The 24,026-nt window shown below is 44.8% G+C and overlaps 1 protein-coding gene across 6 annotated transcripts in view; it reads left to right on the top strand.

Moving 5' to 3' along the window:
* Positions 1 to 24,026, top strand: part of SPG11 (SPG11 vesicle trafficking associated, spatacsin) — a 104,018-nt gene that overhangs the window by 79,356 nt on the left and 636 nt on the right. For 2 of the 6 annotated variants that reach the window (XM_010385230.2, XM_030930861.1), the window contains exons 29-39: positions 702 to 916; positions 1,681 to 2,422; positions 11,556 to 11,695; positions 13,133 to 13,331; positions 14,017 to 14,154; positions 15,884 to 16,017; positions 17,342 to 17,449; positions 19,300 to 19,468; positions 21,029 to 21,117; positions 21,326 to 21,481; positions 22,635 to 22,786. In XM_010385230.2, the coding sequence (XP_010383532.2) occupies positions 702 to 916; positions 1,681 to 2,422; positions 11,556 to 11,695; positions 13,133 to 13,331; positions 14,017 to 14,154; positions 15,884 to 16,017; positions 17,342 to 17,449; positions 19,300 to 19,468; positions 21,029 to 21,117; positions 21,326 to 21,481; positions 22,635 to 22,786 (2,242 nt within the window). Of the gene's footprint in view, positions 1 to 701; positions 917 to 1,680; positions 2,423 to 11,555; positions 11,696 to 13,132; positions 13,332 to 14,016; positions 14,155 to 14,197; positions 14,935 to 15,883; positions 16,018 to 17,341; positions 17,450 to 19,299; positions 19,469 to 20,655; positions 20,868 to 21,028; positions 21,118 to 21,325; positions 21,482 to 22,634; positions 22,787 to 24,026 lie in introns of those variants that run through there. The other 4 variants (XR_750348.2, XR_750347.2, XM_010385231.2 and 1 more) reach the window with 4 other exon arrangements.

Here is a 24,026-nt window from a genome sequence, read left to right as displayed (position 1 = left end):
CCTCAGCCTCTCAAGTAGCTGGGATTACAGGCGTGTGCCACCACAGTGGGTTAATTTTTGTATTTTTAGTAGATACAGGGTTTCACCATATTGGTCAGGCGGTCTTTTCTGACCTCAAGTGATCCACCCACCTCTGCCTCCCAAAGTGCTGGGATTACAGATGTGAGCCACTGCGCCCAGCCATTAATCTCTAACACTTCATACTATATGACAAGCAAGTACAGTCAGACTTTACCACTAACAATTTTTCTGGACCATTTTTTTTGGTGTCTTTGGTACACAGGAGCTATCTTATGGCTTCCTTTGCTAGTCAACCAGAGTAGAAAAATAGCTTTTTTTGGCCGGGCATGGTTGAGAGCAGCCTGGACAACATGGTGAAATCCCATCTCTACTAAAAGTACAAAAATTAGCCAGATGTGGTGGTGCACGCCTGTAGTCCCTACTACTCAGGAGGCCGAGGCAGGAGGATCCCTCGAACCCAGGAGGTGGAGGTTGCCGTGAGCCAAGATCACACCACTGCATTCCAGCCTGGGTGACAGTGAGACTCCATCCCAAAAAAACAGAAAACTCGCTTTTTATTTTTCCTTTAACCACATTACTATGTTAAACATGTATATTTTCACCCAATATTGCATTACTCTTGAAATGCTGTAGTGGCATTTTATTGACTAAATGTTTATATCCTCTTCTCTTTGGCACAGGTCCAGATGTGAAAAAGCTGTATGTCCTTTGCCAAATTTTGAAGGATACATCCATAGCCATTAATCATATAATTATTACCTGCTACAGCATTGAGAATTTTCAGCATGAATGTAAATCTATTTTGGAAAGACTGCAGACAGACGGGCAGTTCGCTTTGGCCAGGAGGGTAGCAGAATTAGCTGAGTTACCTGTGGACAACTTGGTTATTAAAGAGGTATCATTGGTCTTTTAAGTTATTTAAAATCTTAACTTTTAAAATCAGCATTAAACAGTAAATCAAATGAGATATATAATTTATAGGAGATAAGGCTTTTTTTACTTTTGACACACACATTACTTTCAGAAATGGATGAGCCTACAATGCCCATTATTGAGAAATGTGTGCTGCAAATGCAACATTAGTTTGTAGGATGTGCTACAACTATTTTCCTTTGAATAGAATTAAATATAAGGGGGCTTCCACTTAAACCCCATTCCATGAGATCAATCAAGAATTGTTTTTCATACCATAACTTTCCAGATAAAATATCCAGGGTCATCTGTAGCCAAATCTCTGTTCTCTGATTTGATTTGGTTTTAACAAGTATGGTAAGGCCAGGTGCAGTGGCTCATGCCTATAATCCCAGCACTTTGGGAGGCCAAGGCAGGAGGATTGCTTGAGCCCAGAACTTTAAGACCAGCCTGGGCAACATAAGGAGACCCTGTCTCTACAAAAAATTAAAAATTAGCCAGGCATGGTGGCACACACCTGTGGTCCCAGCTCCCTGGGAGGCTGAGGTGGGAGGATCTCTTGTGTCCAGGAGGTGGAGGCTGCAATATGCTGTGATCGCCACCACTGCTTTCCAGCCTGGGTGACAGACCGAGACCCTGTCTCAAAAAAAAAAAACCAAACAAACAAGTATGATATACTTAGGGAACATGAGCATTTATGATACTTTATCTAAGAAAGGCTAAAATCTGCTTTGTTAAATTTCACAGATAACACAGGAAATGCAGACTCTAAAACACATTGAACAGTGGTCACTAAAACAAGCAAGAATTGACTTCTGGAAAAAATGCCATGAGAATTTTAAGAAAAATTCAATTTCAAGCAAAGCAGCTTCTTCCTTTTTCTCAACTCAGGCCCATGTGGCATGTGAGCACCCAGCTGGATGGAGCACCATTGAGGAACGCCATCTGCTGCTCACTTTGGCAGGGCACTGGCTTGCCCAAGAGGACGTAGTGCCCTTGGACAAGCTGGAGGAGCTGGAGAAGCAGATCTGGCTCTGCCGCATCACCCAGCACACTCTTGGAAGAAATCAGGAGGAAACAGAGCCCAAATTTTCTCGACAGATCTCAACCAGTGGTGAACTTTCCTTTGATAGTTTAGCCAGGGAGTTTTCCTTCTCCAAGTTGGCTGCTCTGAACACATCAAAATACTTAGAACTTAACAGCCTTCCATCCAAAGAGACATGCGAGAATAGACTGGATTGGAAAGAGCAGGAGTCACTAAACTTTTTGATTGGGCGCCTACTGGATGATGGCTGTGTGCATGAAGCAAGTAGAGTATGCCGGTATTTTCATTTCTATAATCGAGATGTTGCCTTGGTGTTGCACTGCAGAGCACTGGCCTCAGGAGAAGCTAGTATGGAGGATCTGCACCCGGAGATCCATGCTCTCCTACAAAGTGCTGAGCTGCTTGAGGAAGAACCCGACATTCCCCTAAGGAGAGTCCACAGCAGTAAGTAAGAGTCCACGGCCCAGAGTCTTAAATGGCACTGTTAGCACTATCTCCCAGCAGGAAGGGACCCTTGTGGCAGAATAGTTATACCAAGTTAAGGGGACAACAACTTTTTTCCAGGTAATCTGTAAACTAGCCAATTAACTAGTCAATGAAATAGAAAGACCTGTGTCTTTTAAACTAGCTATGTTTCAAAGTTAAAGGGAATCTATCTGATTTGTAGCTAGTTCACTGAAATTTATTCTACATATTCTATACATCTGTAAATTTAATCGTTTCCACTCTTACATTGATAGTATATAGAAATATGTTTTTTTGTTTTTCTTTTTGGGTTTTTTTGTTTGTTTGTTTTTGTTTTTTGTTTTTTTCAGATGGTGTTTCACTCTTGTCGCCTAGGCTGGAGTGCAATGGTGTGGTCTCGGCTCACTGCAACCTCTGCCTCCTGGGTTCAAGTGATTCTCCTTCCTTAGCCTCCCAAGTAGCTGGGATTAGAGGTGCCCACCACCAATCCTGGCTAATTTTTGTGTTTTTAGTAGAGACCGGTTTCACCATGTTGGCTAGGCTGGTTTCAAACTCCTGACCTCAGGAGATTCGCCCACCTCAGCCTCCCAAAGTGCCAAGATTACAGGCATGAGCCACTGCACCCAGCCAGAAATGTGTTCTTTATGTTAACTTTATACTCTATGACTTTGTTAAACTTGCTTATTCTAGGAGATTTCTTGTAGATTGCTCAAGATTTTCTACGTGGACATTTGTGTCATCTGCAAATAGAGTTGTATTTCTGCCTTTCCAATCTGTATGCCTTTTATTTCTTGTTCTTGCTTTATTGCACTGACTAGGCCTTTCAGTACTATGTTGGATAGGAGTGGTGTGAGGACATCTGTACCTTTTTACTAACCTTAAAGGGAAAATATTTGATCTTTTCATCATTAAGTATGGTATTAGCTATAGGTTTTTGAAAATAGGCTTTATCATGTTGAAAAAGTTCCCCTCTATTCCTGGTTTGCTGAGAATTTTTATCATGAATCAGTTTGAATTTAGTCATGTTATTTCTGCATCTGTTAATCTGATCATGTGGTTTTTTTTCTTTAGACTATTAATATAGTAGATTACATTAGTTGATTTTTTTAATATTGGACCAGCCTTGAATTCCCCATTTAAATAAATCCAGTTTGGGCCTGGTGCATTATTCTTTTTGATTTTTTGCTGTAATCAGTTTGCTGTTTTGTTAAAGATTTTTACATTTATGTTTGTGAGGAATGTTATTCTGTAATTTTCTTTATGGTACTGTTTTTGTTTTTGAGACAGAGTCTCACTCTGTTGCCTAGGCCAGAGTGTAGTGCGTAATCTCGGATCACTGCAACCTCCGCCTTCCAGGTTCGAGTGATTCCCCTGCCTCAGCCTCCCGAGTAGCTAGGATTACAGTTGTGTACTACCACGCTTGGCTACTTTTTGTATTTTTAGTAGAGACGGAGTTTCACCATATTGGCCAGGCTAGTCTTGAACTCCTGACCTCAAGTGGTCCGCCCACCTTGGCCTCCCAAAGTGCTGTGATTACAGGCGTGAGCCACCATGCCCGGCCTTTTTTTGTACTGTTTGGTTTTTGTATCAAGGTAATGCTGGTTTCATGAGTTAGAAACTATTCCCTGCTCTTTTATTTTCTGGAAAACATTGTGTAGAACTGGTGTTATTTCTTCCTTAAATGCTTAGTAGAATTTACCAATAAAACTAGCTGAGACTGGAGATTTCCATTTTGGAAGATTTTAAACCACAAATTCAGTTTCTTAAATAATTACAGGACTATTCAGGTTATCTTTCTCATCTCGGGTGAGTTTTAGCATTTTGTGATTTTCAAGGGAAACTTTTTCTTCTGCTTTTTGGGTTATTTGAACATTTTTTAGTCTTCCATTTTAATTGATTGTGATTTTGACTATGCATCTTTGTATAGTTTAATTGGCTTTTTTAGAGATGACAATGTACATCCTTAACTTTCCATAGTATACTTAGAATCAATATTTTACCACCTCAGCTGGAATGTAGGAGGAACCTTACCATCATGTAGGTCACTTTACTCTTCTCCCTTTACATCCTACTTGCCTTTTATTACTTCTGCATACATTGAAAACCTCATTAAACAATGAGGTTTTTGTTCTTAGCCAAAAAATATGTTTTAATAAACCCACCTCAGCCTCCCAAAGTGCTGGGGTTACAAGCGTGACCCACCACGCCCAGCCTTTTTTTTTTTTTTTTTTTTTAATAATCAGTTTTTCATCATCTGAGAATGTCTCTATTTTACCTTCATTCCTAAAGGATGTTTTGCTGGATATAGAAAATTAGTTATTTTCAGGCCAGGTGCAGTGGCTCACACCTGTAATTCCAACACTTTGGGAGGCTAAGGCAGGCAGATCAGTTGAGCTCAGGAATTCAAGACCAGCCTGGGCAACATGGCAAAACCCCGTCTCTACAAAAAATACAAAAATTAGCCAGTTGTGGTGGCGCATACCTACAGTCCCAGCTACTTGGGGGGGGCTAAGGCACGAGGATCGCTTGAGCCCAGGAGGATAAGGCTGCAATGAACCGTGTTCATGCCACTGCACTCCAGCCTGGACAACAAAGTGAGAACCTGTGTCTCAAAAAATGAATAAGAAAATTAGTTGTTTTCTTTCAGCACTTGAAAATGTTCACTTCCTTTTGGCCTCCATGGTGTCTGATGAAAAATCTGCAGTCAATTGAATCATTGTTCATCTATATAAATAGTGCATATTTCTCTGGTAGCTGTCAGTGTTTTTTTCTGTTGTTGGTCTTCAGCAGTTTGATTATATTGTGACTGGATATGTATTTCTTTGGCTTTATTCATATATTTGGGGTTTACTGAGCTTCTTGAATATGTAGGTTTATGTGTTTCACCAAACTTGGGTAGTGATCAGCCATAATTTTTTCAAATATTTTCTCAGCACCATACCCTATCTCCTCTCCTTCTGGAACTTCAAGTACATGAATTTATAATTTTTATTATCTCATAATTCCTTGAAGTTTTGTTCAGTTTTTGTTTGTGTGTTGGTTTGTTTTTGAGACGGAGTCTCGCTTTGTCGCCAGGCTGGAGTGCAGTGGCGCGATCTTGGCTCGCTGCAACCTCTGCCTGCCAGGTTCAAGTGATTCTCCTGCTTCAGCCTCCCAAGTAGCTGGGACTACAGCCGCGCGTCACCACACCCAGCTAATTTTTGTATTTTTAGTACAGATAAGGTTTCACCATGTCGGCCAGGGTGGCCTCAATTTCTTGACCTCGTGATATGCCCGCTTCAGCCTCCCAAACTGCTGGGATTACAGGCATGAGCCTCCACACCTGGCCAGTTCAGTTTTTTTTAAACTTTTTTTCTCTCTGTTGTTCAGATTGGATAATTTCTGTTATTGAATTTTATTTCTATGATTTTAAAATTTCAGTTACAACCATGCATTAACAATGAGGATATATTCTGAGAAATGCATTGTTGAGTGATTTCATCACTGTGCAAACATCTTAGAGCATACTTATACAATCCTAGGTGGTATAGACTTCTACACACCTCTGCTAGATGGTATATAGCCTATCATTCCTGGGCTGCAAGCCAGTACAGCATGCTACTGTACTGTAGTTGATTATAACATAATGGTAAGTATTTGTGTATCTAGATATATCTAAACATAGAAAAGGTACGGTAAAAAATATGATATAAAGATTTTTTAGCTTCAGGAAATAAACAATTGGAGATTTTCATTTAAAAATTTTTTTTTTTTTTTTTTTTTTTTTTTTTTTTTTTTTTTTTTGAGACGGAGTCTGTCGCCCAGACTGGAGTGCAGTGGCGAGATCTTGGCTCACTGCAGGCTCTGCCTGCCGGGTTCCATTCTCCTGCCTCAGCCTTCCCAGTAGCAGGACTACAGGCGCCCACCACCACACTCAGCTAATTATTTGAATTTTTAGTAGAGACACGGTTTCACTGTGTTAGCCAGGATAGTCTCGATCTCCTAACCTTGTGATCCGCCCGCCTCGGCCTCCCAAAGTGCTGGAATTACAGGCATGAGCCACCGCGCCCAGCCTAAAAAAAATTTTTTTAATAGTACAATTTGTAAAGGGCTCTTAACGTTAATGGAGCTTACAGGACTAGAAGTTGCTCTGGTTGTCACTAAGTGGTAAATGTGAAAACTTAGGATGTTGCTGTACATTACTGTAGACTTTATAAATGCTGTACATTTAGGCTACACTAAATTTATTAAAAAATTAAGTAATCGTGCTATGTCACAATGACTATGACTAGGATGTCACTAGGTGATAGGAATTTTTTAGCTCCATTATAATCTTATAGGATCCTCGTTGTATATGCAGTCTGTTGTTGATGGAAACATTGTTATACAGTACGCAACTGCATTTTTCAGTTCTAAAATTTTCATTTAGTTCTTCTGTTTCTTTGCTGAGACTTTGCATTTTTCTGTTTGTCTCAGGAGCATTCAGAATTGCTTATTGGAACATTTGTATTATAGCTGCTTTACATTCTTTGTCAGATGATTTTAACTTTTGCATCATTTTAATGCTAGCTAGCATCTTGTCTTTCTCATGAGTTGAAATCTTCCTGCTTTTTTTTTTTTTTTTTTTTTTTAGATGGAGTCTCGCTCTTGCCCATGCTGGGGTACAGTGGTGTGACCTTGGCTCACTGCAACCTCCGCCTCCTGGGTTCAAGTGATTCTCCTGTCTCAGCCTCCCGAGTAGCTAGGACTACAGGAGTGTGCCACCACACCCAGCTATTTTTTTTTTGTATTTTTAGTAGACATAGGGTTTTGCCATGTTGGCGAGGCTGCTCTCAAACTCCTGACTGCAGGTGATCCACCCACCTCGGCCTCCCAAAGTGCTGGGATTACAGGCGTGAGCCAGCGCGCCCAGCCTCTCTTCCTGCTTTTTCTTATACTGAGTCTTTTTTTTTTTTTTTTTTTTCCTTTTTGTGGAGAATGGGGTCTCGCTATATCTTACACTGAGTAATTTGGGGTTGCATCTGAACATTTTGAGTTTGTTTGTTTTCTTGTTTTTGTTTTTTGAGACGGAGACTTGCTCTGTCACCCAGGCTGGAGTGCAATGGTGCAATCTCAGCTTACTGCAATCTCAGCCTCCCAGGTTCAAGCGATTCTCGTGTCTCAGCCTCCCGAGTAGCTGGAATTACAGGTGTGTGCCACCACACCTGACTAATTTTGTTGTATTTTTAGTAGAAACAGGGTTTTGCCATGTTGGCCAGGCTGGTCTCGAACTCCTGACCCCAGGTGATCCACCCGCCTTGCCCCCCAAAGTGTTGGGATTACAGGCGTGAGCCGCCATGACTGGCTGCATCTGGACATTTTGAGTAGTGTATTATTCAAATATACTATTTGAGACTATGGATCTTATTTAAATTCTATGAAGGATGTTGATATTTTTTAGCAGACAGTTGACCTGGTTCAGACTGAAGTTCCAAACCACTGCCTGTGTGTTGTGGTTTCATTATCAGTTCATTTTCCTTTGCGGTGGTATTCAGATCTGTCCTGTGTGTGCATGCCACCTAATGGTCAATCTATGACCTTGGTAGCGATCTGTGCTAGTTAGGATCAAAGCCATACATGTGTAGTCCAGGAGTGAGCCCTGTAGTTCATAAAAATGTATTGGGTTGCTTTCCTGGGGCTCTCCCGGCTAATTTCTGGTTCCCTGAGGGTTATCTTTTCAGTTCTTCGGCCAAAAGCTGAAGGTTTAGTTACCCCTACTCTGTCTTGCACTATCCTGACTATTCCTACACCCAGGGCCAGGTGACAGGAGGGTAATGCAAAAGCAACAGGGGTCTACTCTGCCCTCCTGAGACCAAAGTGCCCCTGCTCAGAAAAGAAGGCTCCACTGGCTGGGCGTGGTGGCTCACGCCTGTAATCCCAGCACTTTGGGAGGCTGAGGCAGGCGGATCACAAGGTCAGATCAAGACCATCCTGGCTAACACGGTGAAACCCCATCTCTACTAAAAATACAAAATAAAATTAGCTGGGCACGGTGTCAGGCGCCTGTAGTCCCAGCTACTCAGGAGGCTGAGACAGGAGAATGGCGTGAACCCGGGAGGTGGAACTTGTAGTGAGCCGAGATCACACCACTGCACTCCAACCTAGGTGACAGAGCAAGACTCTGTCTCAAAACAAAAAAACAGGAAAAAAAAGAAGGCTCCCCTTTCTGAGAGCCTTGACTCTTGCCACTGCAGCCTCTCCCACCACTGCCAGTGGCTTGCTTGGGAGCCAGGACAAGGAAGAACAGGAATTAGGAGTTCCCCTTTTCACTCTTCAAACTGGTACTAGAGAGCTTCTGGAATTTGCACTCTCTCGTACACACACTTCACCTCAGCCCTTGGTTCTTAGGTTTTAGTCAGCACTGCATTCAGGCTAGAGCTTGCTAGAGGGGGGAAAATGATAATTCTGGTCATCTTCAATTTGCCTGCTACTTTTTACTTTTTCAGAGTCTTTATTTAGCTGCCACATGTCTTGTGTCCAGGTTTTGTGTTGAATTCAGTGGGAAAGACACAGTAGATTGAGCTTATTATAACCAGCTTACCTAGAATTGGAACTCCCAGTGAAGGATTTAAGCAGGGGAATAACATGGTCTGAGTTGCATTTTATTTTATTTTATTTTTTATCTTTAAGGGTTTTTGTTTTGTTTTTTTGAGACAGGGCCTCACTTTATTGCCCAGGCTGGAGTGCAGTGGTGCAAACATGGCTCACTGCAGACTCAACCTCCAGGGCTCAAGCAATCCTCCTGCCTCAGCCTCCTGAATAGCTGGAACCACAGATGCACACCACCATCCCCAGCTAATTTTTAAATTTGTTGTAGAGGTGGGGTCTCACTGTGTTGCCCAGGCTGGCCTCAAACTCCTAGGCTCCAGGGATCCTTCCACCCCAGCCTCCCAAAGTGATAGCATTACAGGCATGAGCCACCACCTCTGACCTACAGCACTTTCTAATAATATTTTAAAATAAAAATTAACATGTGCTTAGTGTAGCAAATCACATAACACAGAAATGTATCAAGTAAAAAGTCAGTTCAGGCTGGGCATGGTGGTTCACGCTGTAATCCCAGCACTTTGGCAGGCCGAGGTGGGCAGATCACCTGAGGTCAGGAGTTCAAGACCAGCCTGGCCAACATGGTGAAACTTTGTATCTACTAAAAATAAAAAAAATTAGCTGGGTGTGGTGGTGCACACCTGTAATACCCAGAGGCTGAGGTGGGAGAATCACTTGAACTCAGGAGGCAGAGGTTGCAGTGAACTGAGATAGTGCCACTGCACTCTAGCCTGGGCAACAGAGTGAGACTTCATCGCAAAAGAAAAAAAAAAAAGCCAATTCAACACTAGCCCCACAAAATTCCCCAGAATAACTATCTTTTTTATTTTTTTAGACAGAGTCTCGCTCTGTTGCCCAGGTTGGAGTGCAATGACGCAATCTTGGCTCACTGCAACCTCCACCTCCTGGGTTCAAGCGATTCTCCTGCCTCAGCCTCCCAAGTAGCTGGGATTACAGGCATGCGCCACCATGCCTGGCTAATTTTTTTGTATTTTTTTAGTAGAGACGGGGTTTCAGCATATTGGCCAGGCTGGTCTTAAACTCCTGACCTTGTGATCTGCCTGCCTCTGCCTCCCAAAGTGCTGGGATTACAGGCGTGAGCCACCGCGCCTGGCCCAGAATAACTATCTTTTACTTGCTTGGTATGCATTTTCTACTTGTAGGCACACACACAATATTTATTTTTTGCAAAAATGAGATTACATCATATTGATCTACATTTTTTCTGTCAGTACATATAGATCGACCCCCTTCTTTCTAATGGCTGCAGAGTATTCCACTGTACAGATGTACTAAGCTTTAATAATGCTTTATTGATATACATTTAAATTTTCTATTTTGTTTTTGCCAATACAAAGTGTGATATAAATATTCCTTACTATTTTTTTCCTAGTAGAAATCCTTTATCAAATTAATATCTTCTTCTATTTTAGGCTAAGAGCTTTTTTTCTTTTTTTTTTTTTTTTTTTTTTTTGAGATGGAGTTTCAGTCTCGTCCAGGCTGGAGCACAATCTCGGCTCACTGCAACCTCCACCTCCTGGGTTCAAGCAGTTCTCCTGCCTCAGCCTCCCGAGTAGCTGGGATTACAGGCATGAGCCACCATACCCAGCTTATTTTGTATTTTTAGTAGAGACGGGGTTTCTCCATGTTGGTCAGGCTGGTCTCAAACTCCCGACCTCAGGTGATCCGCCCGCCTCAGCCTCCCAAAATGCTGGGATTCTAGGCATGAGCACTGCGCCCAGCCAAGAGCTTTCTTTTAAAAAAATATCAGGAATAGATTTTAATTTTACTATAAATTAAAGCATATTTGCAGGTGGGTGCAGTGGCCCATGCCTGTAATCGCAGCACTTTTGGGAAGTCAAGGTGGATGGATCAGTTGAGGCCAGGAGTTCAAGACCAGCCTGATCAACATGGCAAAACCTCATCTCCACTAAAAGTGCAAAAATTAGCCAGGTGTGCTGGTGCATGCCTGTAATTCCAGCTACTCGAGAGGCTGAGGCACGAGAATCACTTGAGCCCGGGAGGCAGAGGTCGCACTGAGCTGAGATCACGCCACTGCATTCCAGCCTGGGTGACAGAGTGAGACTCGTCTTAAAAAATTAAAGCATATTTGCATTTTAGAAATGAGTATGTCAGAGACTGATTGAGGGTGAGGGGCTGGCAGCAGGAGACAGATAACAGCTTCTCAGGATGCAGAGTGATGAAGGCTGGAACTAAGGTCACGACTGTGACTTATTTGATATTGGAGGCAGAACATATAGAGGAGACTCTGGCAAGCATCTTTAGTGCTGATCTCTAGAGCACTCATTAGGTGGCCTTGAGTCTTTGTAGCATATGAGGTCTTTGAGGTATCCCAGGCTGGGATATCCTGGAAGAAGGCAATGAAAGAAGTTGAAGTGGGGCCCTGTCAGCAGTGGTCCTGTAACCCCAATCAGACTCATGGGAGTGCAGTACAGGGAGCCTCAAGCAGAGAGGTAGAGCCATAGAGAGCTGGGGAGAGGCCTAAACCTCCCAGCTTGAAGCCCCTCAGACTCGTATTTGCTTGCAGCTTCAAGTCTGGATAGTCAGAAGTTTGTGACAGTGCCCTCCAGTGATGAAGTGGTGACTAACCTGGAAGTGCTGACAAGTAAATGCCTCCATGGAAAAAACTACTGTCGACAGGTCCTCTGTCTGTATGATCTTGCCAAGGTATGTGCCAAGGGGTGGGGCTCCTCTTTCTGAGAGGGAGGGAAATGAGAAGTTTGAGGTTGATTTTGGACATTGCCAAGTCAGCCTTTTAGATGATAATCATGACCTGGGAGTAGAGCTCTTGTCAGGATGTTGGCCCTCATAATTTTATCTTTGGGGAATGGTGGGGAGGACACCAGGCCAGGTGCCAGGGCGATCTGACTCCTGGCTGCAGCTCAGCAAACCAGAAAGCTAGGGTTGTGGGCCCCTGTTTTGTCGCCTATAAATGATGATTTGACCATGAGGGTCTCTTCTAGACTTAATATCTTGAGTTTTGCATTATGATTGTTTGGAGCATTCCGTATGGAATGTGATGACTATAAAGACAAGAGCCAGAGCAAGCAGAAATTGTACCTTTGTGCTGGTTGGGGGAGAAAAACAGTAGACTGGAAGTAGAAGAGCACAAGAGAAATACAGCCAAACCCTAAAGTCCACGTCTTGGAGAAGACTCAGACTTCTTTGGAAATTGAGGGTTTTGCTGCTGCTCTGGGAATAATAAGGGCTCTTGCATTTTAGTCAGTGTTCTTACATTTCATAATATTTTTAAAAATCAGGCCGGGCACAATGGCTTACACCTGTAATCCCAGCACTTTGGGAGGCTGAGGCAGGTGGATTACTTGAGGTCAGGAGTTTGAGACCAGCCTGGCCAACATGGTGAAACCCCATCTCCACTAAAAATATAAAAATTAGCCAGGCATGGTGGCAGGCGCCTGTAATCCCACCTACTCGGGAGGCTGAGGTAGGAGAATCGCTTGAACCTGGGAGGCGGAGGTTGCAGTGAGCCGAAATCACGCCAATGTACTCTAGCCTGGGTGACCAAAAAAAAAAAGCCAGGTGCGGTGGCTCATGACTGTAATCCCAGCACTTTGGGAGGCCAAGGCAGGTGGATCACCTGAGATCGGGAGTTCAAGAACAGCCTGACCAACATGGAGAAACCCCATCTCTACTAAAAATACAAAAATTAGCTGGGTGTGGTGGCACATGCCTGTAACCCCAGCTACTTGAGAGGCTGAGGCAGGAGAATTGCTTGAACCCAGTAGGCAGGCAACAGTTGCAGTGAGCCACGGTTGTGCCATTGCACTGCAGCCCGGGCAACAAGAATGAAACTCTGTCTGCCGTCCCCGCCCCCCAGCCCCCCCGCCAAAAAAATCAGTGCTCAACAAGAGAATCACCTGATGCTTTCTGAAGACAAGCCTTTCTTTTACCTGGATTTGGCTTTGGTGAAATGATAGAAAGGGTTAGAAAACAGTACTTGCTTTTTCTAAGGTTCCTGCTGAGGGTGAGGAGTCTTTAAGCTCAGAAAACAGTGGAGTCTATCCACATCAGATTTCAGAAAGGGCTCTTTTGCTTTTCCCTGGCTTCTAAAAGTGGCCTTGACTGGCTTTGTCTTCCTCTCAGGAGTTGGGCTGTTCCTACACAGATGTTGCTGCTCAGGATGGTGAAGCCATGCTCCGGGAAATCTTGGCCTCTCAGCAGCCTGACCGATGCAAACGAGCCCAGGCCTTCATCAGCACACAGGGCCTTAAGCCAGATACTGTGGCTGAACTCGTGGCAGAAGAGGTGACACGGGAGCTGCTTACTTCATCACAGGGAACAGGTGCCCTACCCCTCAGGGATTCCCACCCTTTCCAACAGCATTCTCTAGTTCCCAGTGTTAAGGATTTGAATGTTGTGCTTATATACATCCTGTATGTGGTTCTCTCAAGTTTCTGGATTCCAGTAATGTATTTTGTTTAAATACAACAAAATACATGTACAAAATACATGCTGTTACTTTTTATTGTTTTATGATTACATTGAGAGTAGCTGTGGCTTTCTGAGCTACAGAACTGTCCTGGCCGGGCGGGGTGGCTCACGCCTGTAATCCCAGCACTTTGGGAGGCCAAGGCTCGCGGATCATGAGGTCAGGAGATAGAGACCATCCTGGCTAATATGCTGAAACCCCGCCTCTACTAAAAATACAAAAAATTAGCTGGGCGTGTTGGCTGGCACCTGTAGTCCCAGCTGCTGGGGAGGCTGAAGCAGGAGAATCGTTTGAACCCGGGAGGCCAAGGTTGCAGTAAGTCAAGATCACCCCACTGCACTCCAGCCTGGGTGACAGACTCTGTCTCAAAAAACAAAAACAACCTTTCCTATAAAATGACCAATAGGCCAAGGGTTTCGAGCTCAGCAAGTGGAGAGCTGCAGAGCTCCATTAGCATCACCTCCTGGTGCCCAAGCCTGGGCAGAGTGGGTCTCTCTTACGATAAAACCAGCACCTATCTTCACACCTCTCTGTACAGGACATAAGCAGATGTTCAGCCCAACAGAGGAAAGCCAGACATTTCTTCAGCTGACCACTCTGTGTCAAGACCACACATTGGTAGGCATGAAGTTGTTGGATAAGATTTCCTCCGTTCCCCATGGGGAATTGTCTTGCAGTAAGTTATTGGCCTTTTTCTTACATATTTTGGCCCTAAACAGGTCTCAAGAGGTCTCCCAGTCTCTCCAAAACTTGATCTGGGTCCTTGTTCCTGCTCTGGATACCTAGCCCTCCAGCAGGGGTTATAAGTTCTTGGTAGAAAGCCTTAACTTCACTGAAGCAAATTTAGAAAGTATGGATGAGTACCCCCCAATTTAAAATCACACAAAAAGGTAACCTTTACTCAACATGCTTATTTCACTCTTACATTGCCCTGCAAAGTGAAGATTGTCCCATTTTAGAAGGGAGACAGACTTTACCTTAGGAAAGATGATTACATCTGTTAAGTGGCAGAGCTGGTGTTCAAACCCAGTCTGTGGATTTCAAAGCCTGTTCGTTTTCCATGATGTCTAACTCATTATAGGCCTTCATTAGAATGTGTGATAGGTTCTCTTTTTTAAAAAATGACATTATACTCCGTATAGTTTATAATTTTTTTACTTTATGAATATGCTGTCATTAACATTTTTCATGGCATTGAATATTCTCCTATATAACTTCTAATGGTTACACAGATTTCTCTTATATATAATGAAAAATTGTACATTAGAATGGGAACAATGGCCCATGCCTGTAATCCCAATGCTTTTGAGAGGCCGAGGGAGGAGGATAATTAGAGGGTAGGAGTCTGAGACCAATCTGGGCAATATAGTGAGACCCTGTCATTACAAATATTTTTAAAAACTTAGCGGGGCATGGTGGTGCACACCTGTAGTCCCAGCTACTTGAGAGGCTGAGGTAGGAGGATCTCTTGAGCCCAGGAGTTGGAGACTGCAGTGAGCTCTGATTGCAACACTGAACTCTAGCCTGGGCAACAGAGTGAGATCCATCTCTAAAAGAAATTTAAATAAAAATAGCCTTCTATATCTCTTCTCGGTCCAGTTCAACAATATTTACTGAGTGTCAACTGTGTGCCAGGCACTGTAAGCACCTAGGATATGGTGTATAAGCAATTCCTGGAGCTCAGACTAGGGTCTTAATACACAGTAAGAGCCAGAATGATGGGGTCAAGATAGAGTTCTGGAGGAAATGTTCAAACGAAGGCCTAAAGGATTCATTGTCAGGGATGCTTAGTAGTCAGGGATGCTTAGTAGTCAGGAGGACTGGAGAGGGCCCTACAGATGCAAAAGCCCAGAGGTTGCAGCATGTTTTAAGGATGGAGACCTTTTTCGGTCCTCACATTGCAGGTGTGTTTTTCCCAGTTTGCCTTTTAATTGTGTTTACAGTGATTATAGTATTTTTAAATCTGTACATGTCAGATCTTTCACTACTCTAGAAAGCCAGAACACCAAATGGCACTTGATTAGGCCCTGAGACCTTCCGCTGGGATACAAGCAGAGAATGCCATTAGATTCATGTTGGCAGGAACTCCATCAGTTTGTCTGCAGGAAGTTTCTCCATGTTTAGAAGGCGAGGGTGCTGTGTTCTCATTTTGGGGGCCTTTTGGGGATAGTCACTACATGATTGTCTTTGAGGATTGTGCTATGACTGAGAGAACTATTTGGATGTCACCAAGGGGCTGTCTCAGAGCTAGAGCTCCTGAGTTCACGGACCTCGGAGGGCTGGTGGGAGGGACCTCTCCAGACAGGCCCCTTCTCCACCAGGCCCTTTTTCCCTCCTGCCAGGCAGAGGTTGACAGTGGGCAGCCAGGGTTCATAATCCTATCTTACCAGTGCCTACCCTCCCAGCCACAGAGCTCCTGATCCTGGCCCATCATTGCTTCACCCTGACGTGCCACATGGAGGGCATCATCCGAGTCCTACAGGCCGCCCGGATGCTCACAGATAACCACCTGGCCCCCAGTGAGGAGTATGGACTGGTGGTAAGTAACCCCCTCAACCCGTCTCCATCCTGTGGAAACCTTTGAGAGGAGTAGGAAGGGTGGGAGCCAGCCCAGAGCTGATATAGTTGAAGGGAGTTCTGCCCATCGGGATACCACTACCTACTTGAGAGTCAGCTGGGCAGCCCAACCCCCTGCTCCAAGTTAGGATTTCTGTCAGAATCAGAAGTTGCTCCAAAGGAACAAAAGGGAGAAGATCCCTGCCATGTTCCGGGGCCATCCCACCTCCTTGTCAGGGCAGTTAACTTTTCTAGAGGGCTAAGACAGCTGCATTTTTCCCCAAAACAAGGTTTGAACCTTCCCCCCACCTCTGAATTGAAGTAAGTTGGCAACTCAGTTCCCATGTGCCTCCCTAAATTCTCTGGGCTTGAAACTGACCTGAGTGACTGAGCAAGCCACTGGGCCACTGTGATGAGTAGCGGTGAGAAGAGGAAGAGTCCCTACCCAGGAGAATGGCACTTTAGCACTTGAGAGCCACTTTTTTTTTTTTTTTTTTTTCGAAACAGAGTCTCGCTCTGTCACCCAGGCTGGGGTGCAGTGGCTGGATCTCAGCTCACTGCAAGCTCCGCCTCCCGGGTTTACGCCATTCTCCTGCCTCAGCCTCCCAAGTAGCTGGGACTGCAGGCGCCCGCCACCTCGCCCGGCTAGTTTTTTGTATTTTTTAGTAGAGACGGGGTTTCACCGTGTTAGCCAGGATGGTCTCAATCTCCTGACCTCATGATCCGCTTGTCTCGGCCTCCCAAAGTGCTGGGATTACAGGCTTGAGCCACTGCGCCTGGCCTGAGAGCCACATTTAAGGACAGCAAAGCTGTGTGTGGTGGCTCACACCTGTAATCCCAGCACTTTGGGAGGCCGAGGCAGGCGGATTGCCTGAGGTCAGGAGTTCGAGACCACCCTAACGCAGTAAAACCCTGCCTCTTTACAAAAATTAGCCAGGCATGGTGGCACACGCCTATAATCCCAGCTACTCAGGAGGCTGAGGCAGGAGAATTGCTTGAACCCAGGAGGCGGAGGTTGCAGTGAGCTGAGGTTGTGCCACTGTATTCCAGCCTGGGTGACAGAGCAAGACTCCATCTCAAAAAAAAAAAAAAAAGAACAGCCAATGGTGGCCCAGTAACTGACATTTCTGAATCCTCCAGAGGCTCCCTGTTGGGTACAGGGGAGGGAGCAAAGCATGGTAGCCTGGAAATTAGCCCTTCTCCTCCTGGAGCTTGGCATCTGAAAGCAGCCACTGATGGTAGTGGTCTGGCTCAGAGAACTCCAGACTCCAGGTGATGCTGATGCGAGCTGTCCTCCCACTTCACAGGTACGGCTCCTCACTGGCATTGGAAGGTACAATGAGATGACATACATATTTGATTTGCTGCATAAAAAGCACTACTTTGAAGTGCTGATGAGGAAGAAGTTGGATCCGGTAGGTGCAAAGTAACAAGCTCCAGGATGGGGTGTACTGCTGACAATTCGGGAGCCTCAGTTTTTCTTGGGAATAATCTCAGTCATGGTAGACTATCTTAGGAAAACAGAGGGAATGAACTGGGGACCTCCCCAAGACACACTATCACCAGTGGCTTCAGATTCTGGTTCAGATCAGTGAATATGCTGATGCTATATGTATTTATGTGTGTGTGTGTGTGTGTGTGTATGTATATATATATATATTTTTTTTTTTTTTTGAGACAGAGTTTCGCTCTTGTTCTTGTTACCCAGGCTGGAGTGCAATGGTGTGATCTCAGCGCAACCTCTGCCCCCCGGGTTCAAGTGATTCTCCTGCCTCAGCCTCCCAAGTAGCTGGGATTACAGGCATGCACCACCACACCGGGCTAATTTTGTATGTTTAGTAGAGACAGGGTTTATCCATGTTGGTCAGGCTAGTCTTGAACTCCCAACCTCAGATGATCCACCTATCTCAGCCTCCCAAAGTGCTGGGATTACAGGTGTGAGCAACCATGCCCGGCCGATGCTAAATACTGAAGAAAGTAAGTTTGTCCTCCTCCACCTCAGCCTCTGTCACCTGCCTCTACTGTCTTAAATGTCTTCTCTGGCAGGGGCAAAAACCCTGAGGGCCAGGCTTAAAGTGGATTGTCTAGCTGTGAGGTTGTTTGAGGGCTTTTAGAGTGGAGAGTTTTCAGGACACTGTGAAAAATTGTGCTGCTAAGAGCCAGGTTAGGAATCAAACACAAAAGTTTAGACCAAAAAGCTGTGGAGCCATTTATTATGATGAACAGGAAGGCGGCTTGGAAGCAAAGGCCTGACTTGGTTAGGTCTTGGGTTCTGAGAGCCCATCTGTCCTGAGTGTGCTCTGTGACACCAACCATATCCCTTCACAGTACCTGTTTCCAGATCATTTGTCTGGATGACTCATTGCTTCTGCTCATTTCACCTTCGGCTTCTGGAAACATGGGCCCAGCCAGGCAGGATTAGGAGACAAAGCAGAAAAAAATCTCTCTTTAATATTGGGCCGATTTCAGGACAGACCAATCTAGTCATCAAGTGAGGAGCAAGTCCTGGACATAGGTGCATCTTCAAGATCCCCCAGAGGGTTTTTAAAATTGTTTTTTAGGCAGTTTTCCTTCTGCATTTAAATACTCCTTTAATAACTTTTTTCAGGTTACAAAAGTAATGCATATTCCAGGTAAGACACTTGGAAAACAGAACAACACAGAAAAAGCCCTCAGTGTCTATCCATCATCTGGAGACAGTCACAATTTGGTACAGGCCCTTTCTTTGAACATGTACCTGAAAACATCTATATATAATTACATTTTAATAAAACTTATACAGTGAAGATATGAAATATCCTGCTTTTCTCACTTAACAAAGTATATCATGACTATTTCCCAAATCAACAAATCATCTCCTACATAAGTTTTAATGGCTACATGATATTCTCTTCCCCTGATTTTGGACATCTGGATTGTTTCTAATTGTTTGCTATTAAATATCTCTGTTACATTCATCCTCTCTGCTTATCTCTTTAGGGATAGATTCGTAGAAATTGAACTGTTACATCAGCTTATGCGGGTGTACTTTTAAGGCTTCTCCCTTTAGAAAAGTTTTGCCTTTCACACTCCCAACAGGAAAGCGCACATGCCTGTTTCTTCATACTTGGGACAGCATAAAACTTGTATTCATTCTCATTTTTGCTCCTCTCTCCCTTTTTCTTGGGAGTTTTTAAGGAATGCAGAACCAGATGACTCAGCTAGTCCTGTCTGCCTTGCAGTCCCTGACTGACACCTTGCTATTATTCCCTTTTATTCTGGGCAGAGTGGTACCCTGAAGACAGCCCTGCTGGACTACATCAAACGCTGCCGTCCTGGAGACAGTGAGAAGCACAATATGATTGCCCTGTGCTTCAGCATGTGCCGGGAGATTGGCGAGAACCACGAGGCAGCTGCCCGCATCCAACTGAAATTGATTGAGTCTCAGCCCTGGGGTGAGTGAGGTCACAGCAGCACTACTAGAACAGTGCTGCTAGCCGGGTAAAATGCTTGCTTGCTTGCTTGCTTATTTATTTATTTATTTATTTATTTATTTATTTATTTATTTTATTTAGAGACAGAGTCTCACTCTGTCCCCAGGCTGGAGTGCAGTGGCATGATCTCAGCTCACTGCAACCTCTGCCTCCCGGGTTTAAGTGAATTCTCCTGCCTCAGCCTCCCAAGTAGCTGGGACTACAGGCATGCGCCACCACACCTGGCTAACTTGTATTTTTGTCTGTTTGTTTTCTGAGACAGAGTCTTGCACTGTCACCCAGGCTGGAATGCAATGGCGTGATCTCAGCTCACTGCAGCTTCCGCCTCCCAGGTTCAAATGATTCTCCTGCCTGAGCCTCCCAAGTAGCTGGGATGACAGGCAACTGCCACCATGCCTGGCTAATTTTTTTTTTTTTTGAGACGGAGTCTTGCTCTGTCGCCCAGGCTGGAGTGCAGTGGCCGGATCTCAGCTCACTGCAAGCTCCGCCTCCCGGGTTTATGCCATTCTCCTGCCTCAGCCTCCCGAGTAGCTGGGACTACAAGCGCCTGCCACCATGCCCGGCTAGTTTTTTGTATTTTTTTAGTAGAGACGGGGTTTCACCGTGTTAGCCAGGATGGGATTTTTTGTATTTTTAATAGAGACAGGGTTTGACTATGTTGGCCAGGCTGGTCTTGAACTCCTGACCTCGTAATCCACCCACTTTGGCCTCCCAAAGTGCTGGGATTACAGGCATGAGCCACCACGCCAGGCCCTGGATAAAATTCTTACAGCAAAGGAGGACGAGCCCATGAGACTGGCTATTAGAATCTTGAGGTAGGTGGCCCGGTGCAGTGGCTCATGCCTGTAATCCTAGCACTTTGGGAGGCCAAGGCAGGTGGATTGCCTGAGCTCAGGAGTTCAAGACCAGCCTGGGCAACATGGTGCAACCCTGTCTCTACTAAAATACAAAAAAAAATGAGCCAGGTGTGGCAGTGTGCACCTGTAATCCCACCTACTCGGGAGGCTGAAGCAGGTGAATCACTTGAACCCAGGAGGTGGAGGTTGCAGTGAGCCAAGACTGCACCATTACACTCCAGCCTGGGTGACAGAGTGAGACTGTCTCAAAAAAAAAAAAAAGAATCTTGAGGCGGCTATGTCACTCAGCAGGAACCCCACTTGGGCAGACAGATGGAACAGAGACTTGGAAGGCATTTGCACCTTAGGATTGTCCTCTTGGATCTATCTAGCCTGTATATCCAGGGTATCATTCACCAGGAACCAACATGCATGTTGATACCATGTAAGTCTTCCTTGATGTTTTGGAAAAATGAGGCATTAGAGGGGGCACTGAATCCTACTTCAGAGTGAAGTTACAATAAGCGTATGCGTTTCCGGCCCAATAACCTTTATCTGAGTGAGGTGTTCCTGCCTCGCTGTGAACATGGCTGGGATGTTTCTATTCTAGCCCCCATCACTATGAGTGGGATGATAACAGTCGGCTTTGGAAGTCAGACTTGGCAAATCTTTATTTCCCTTACAGAGGACAGTCTCAAGGATGGGCACCAGCTGAAGCAACTGCTGCTGAAGGCCCTGACTCTGATGCTGGATGCAGCAGAGAGTTATGCCAAGGTAACCAAAGGCTTTCTCCAGACTGGCCTTGGGACTTGCTGTCTACAGTAAAATTCTTTCCTTTTGTCCTTGGGCTCTTCCAAGGGAAGGGGGAGGGCATCATAGGCCAACCAGGAACATAAGGGGTGAATACTCTTGTGAGGGTTCACACAGGAGGTAACAACTACGTCTTTCTCTACCTGTGCCTCTCTCCACCCTTGTTCCTCAGGACTCTTGTGTGCGACAGGCCCAGCACTGTCAGCGGCTCACCAAGTTGATAACTCTGCAGATTCACTTTCTGAACACTGGCCAGAACACAATGCTCATCAACTTGGGCCGCCACAAGCTAATGGACTGTATTCTGGCCCTACCTCGGTTCTACCAGGTGAGCAAGAAAGCAAACTCGAGGCAGCACTGCTAGCATCCTTTCTCCTTCTGTCCCACTCATGGAACCCAGAGGTAAGGTCTCAGGGCTAGTGACAGAACCAGGACAGTGCAGTTCTGACTTAACTCTCTGATACCAACAGAAAATGTCAATTTGATGTATTTCTCTCTAGTATATTGTTGGGCAGAGGTTAGAGAATGGTAAGACAGTGCTGTCTCCCTTTCCTGTGCCATTAAAACAGCAGAGAAGCAGACACCTTTGGCCCTTTAGACCATCTGTCCCCAACCCCCAGGTTGCAGACTGGTACTGGTCCATGGCCTGCTGGGAACCAGGCCGCACAGCAGGTGAGCACCAAGCAAGCAAGCATTACTGGCCTGAGCACCACCTCCCGTCAGATCAGTAACAGGACTATATTTTTATAGGAGTATAAACCCTGTTGTGAACTGCACATACAAGGGCGCCTTATGAAAATCTAATGCCTGATGATCTGAGGTGGAACATTTTCATCCCAAAACCATCCCCTCCCAATCTGTCATTGATGCCAGAAAGGTGGGCGACCACTGTCTTAAGACAGTTGAGGTTCAGAGTAATACTCTTGCTAGTGGTCCTGCAAGAACCTCCTAGCCCTAGCAGTTACAGAATGGCACACTCAGGTTAGTACAGGAAGTCAGGGAAATTGGTTCTAGCCCTTTAAAGAAGTGAATTATCAGGGAATCAGCCCTTTCACTGTTCCTTATACTGCTGAGTTAATGGGAGTGATATATTCTTAGCAGTCTCAATTCATTGTGAGGAAGATTAAAAACACTGAAAGCTGGGCATGGTGGCACATGCCTGTAGTCCCACATATGCACGAGACTGAAGCGGGAGGATCCTGAGCCCAGGAATTTCTGGTCCAGCCTGGGCGACATAATGAGACCATGTCTCTTTTTTAAAAAAGGATTTAAGATAATTTGGGGATTTATGGGAGGGAAAATGCCAAACACACACCAGACTTTTCACCACCTCCAATACAGAGAGCCTTTTTACATAATTGGTAATGATCATATTCACTACACAAGTGCGTATACAGCATTGTTTTCTACAACAGTTTGTTTTTGATTTTACATCAGATGGGCTCTGATGGTGTGTCCTTCTTCACTTCTCTCCTTTTAAGGCTTCTATTGTGGCTGAGGCCTATGATTTTGTTCCAGATTGGGCTGAAATTTTATACCAGCAAGTGATACTTAAAGGAGACTTTAATTACTTGGAAGAATTTAAGCAGCAAAGGTTATTAAAGTCCAGTATATTTGAAGAGATTTCCAAAAAGTAAGTATTAAAAGTTGACTGTAAACATTTATCCTTGCCTCTGCTTTGAGGTGAGACAAGTGTAAGAATTTTATGGCTAAGTACACCATGCCTTTAGATTACCTCTACTTAAAATGGCAAAGCACTTATCAAGAATCCTTATTGGGAAGAGTCTTTTAACAGATTTATGCAAACAGATGAACAAGAACAGTTTGCTTTTATATAGTGCTTTGTACTTTAAAATGGGAGGATAGCTACTCATTGCCAAAAACCTAAAACAATGGCCAGGCACAGTGGCTCAAGCCTGTAATCCTAGCACTATGGGAGGCTGAGGTGGGAGGATCACTTGAGGTCAGGAGTTCAAGACCAGCCTCACCAACATGGTGAAACCCCGTCTCTACTAAAAATAAAACTAGCTGGGTGTGGTGGTGGGCGCCTGTAGTCCCAGCTACTTGGGAGACTGAGGCAGGATTATCACTTGAACCTGGGGGTAGAGGCTGCATTAAGCCGAGATCGTGCCACTACACTCCAGCCTGGCAACAGAGTATGACTCTTACCTCAAAAAAAAGAAACAAAAAACACTAAAATATCAGAGGTGCCTTTTGGAGTACTAAACTGACTCTACAAGGTGAGCATTAACATACTCATTTTTAATAAAGGATTTTATCAAGCACCCCCAATACTAGTCTAAGATAACCCAGACTCCAGCACCCTCTTCTCTATAGGTATTAGTAAGTGGTACTTCAGAGCTGACAGCCCTTACTCAAAATACAGTATCCTAAGGTGGGCACAGTGATACACACTTGTAGTCCTAGTTACTTGGGAGGCTGCAAGAGAAGCACTTGAGCCCAGGAGTTCACACCTCTGAAAAGCCACTGTACTCCAGCCTGGGTAACACTGTGAGACCTCCATCTTTTATTTAAAAGAAAAGAAAAGGGGGAAAAAAAGAAAACGGGCAGGCACAGTGATTCACGCCTGTAATCCAAGCACTTCAGGAGGCTGAGGCTGGCAGGTAACTTGAGGCCAGGAGTTCAACACCAGCCTAGCCAACATAGCAGAACCCTGTCTCTACTAAAATTACAAAAATTAGCCAGGGTGGTGACACATACCTGTAATCCCAGCTATCGGGAAGCTGAGGCACAAGAATCACTTGAACCCAGCAGGCAGAGGTTGCAGTGAGCCAAGACTGCTCCACTGCACTCCAGCCTGGGCAACAGAGTAAGACTCTGTCTCAAACAAAACAAAAAAACAACAGTTATCT

Source organism: Rhinopithecus roxellana, chromosome 5 (assembly GCF_007565055.1).
Source record: "Rhinopithecus roxellana isolate Shanxi Qingling chromosome 5, ASM756505v1, whole genome shotgun sequence".
Taxonomy (NCBI): Eukaryota; Metazoa; Chordata; class Mammalia; order Primates; family Cercopithecidae; genus Rhinopithecus; species Rhinopithecus roxellana.
The sequence above is the reverse complement of the archived record's forward strand: the minus strand, read 5'-3'. Positions and strand labels throughout refer to the sequence as shown.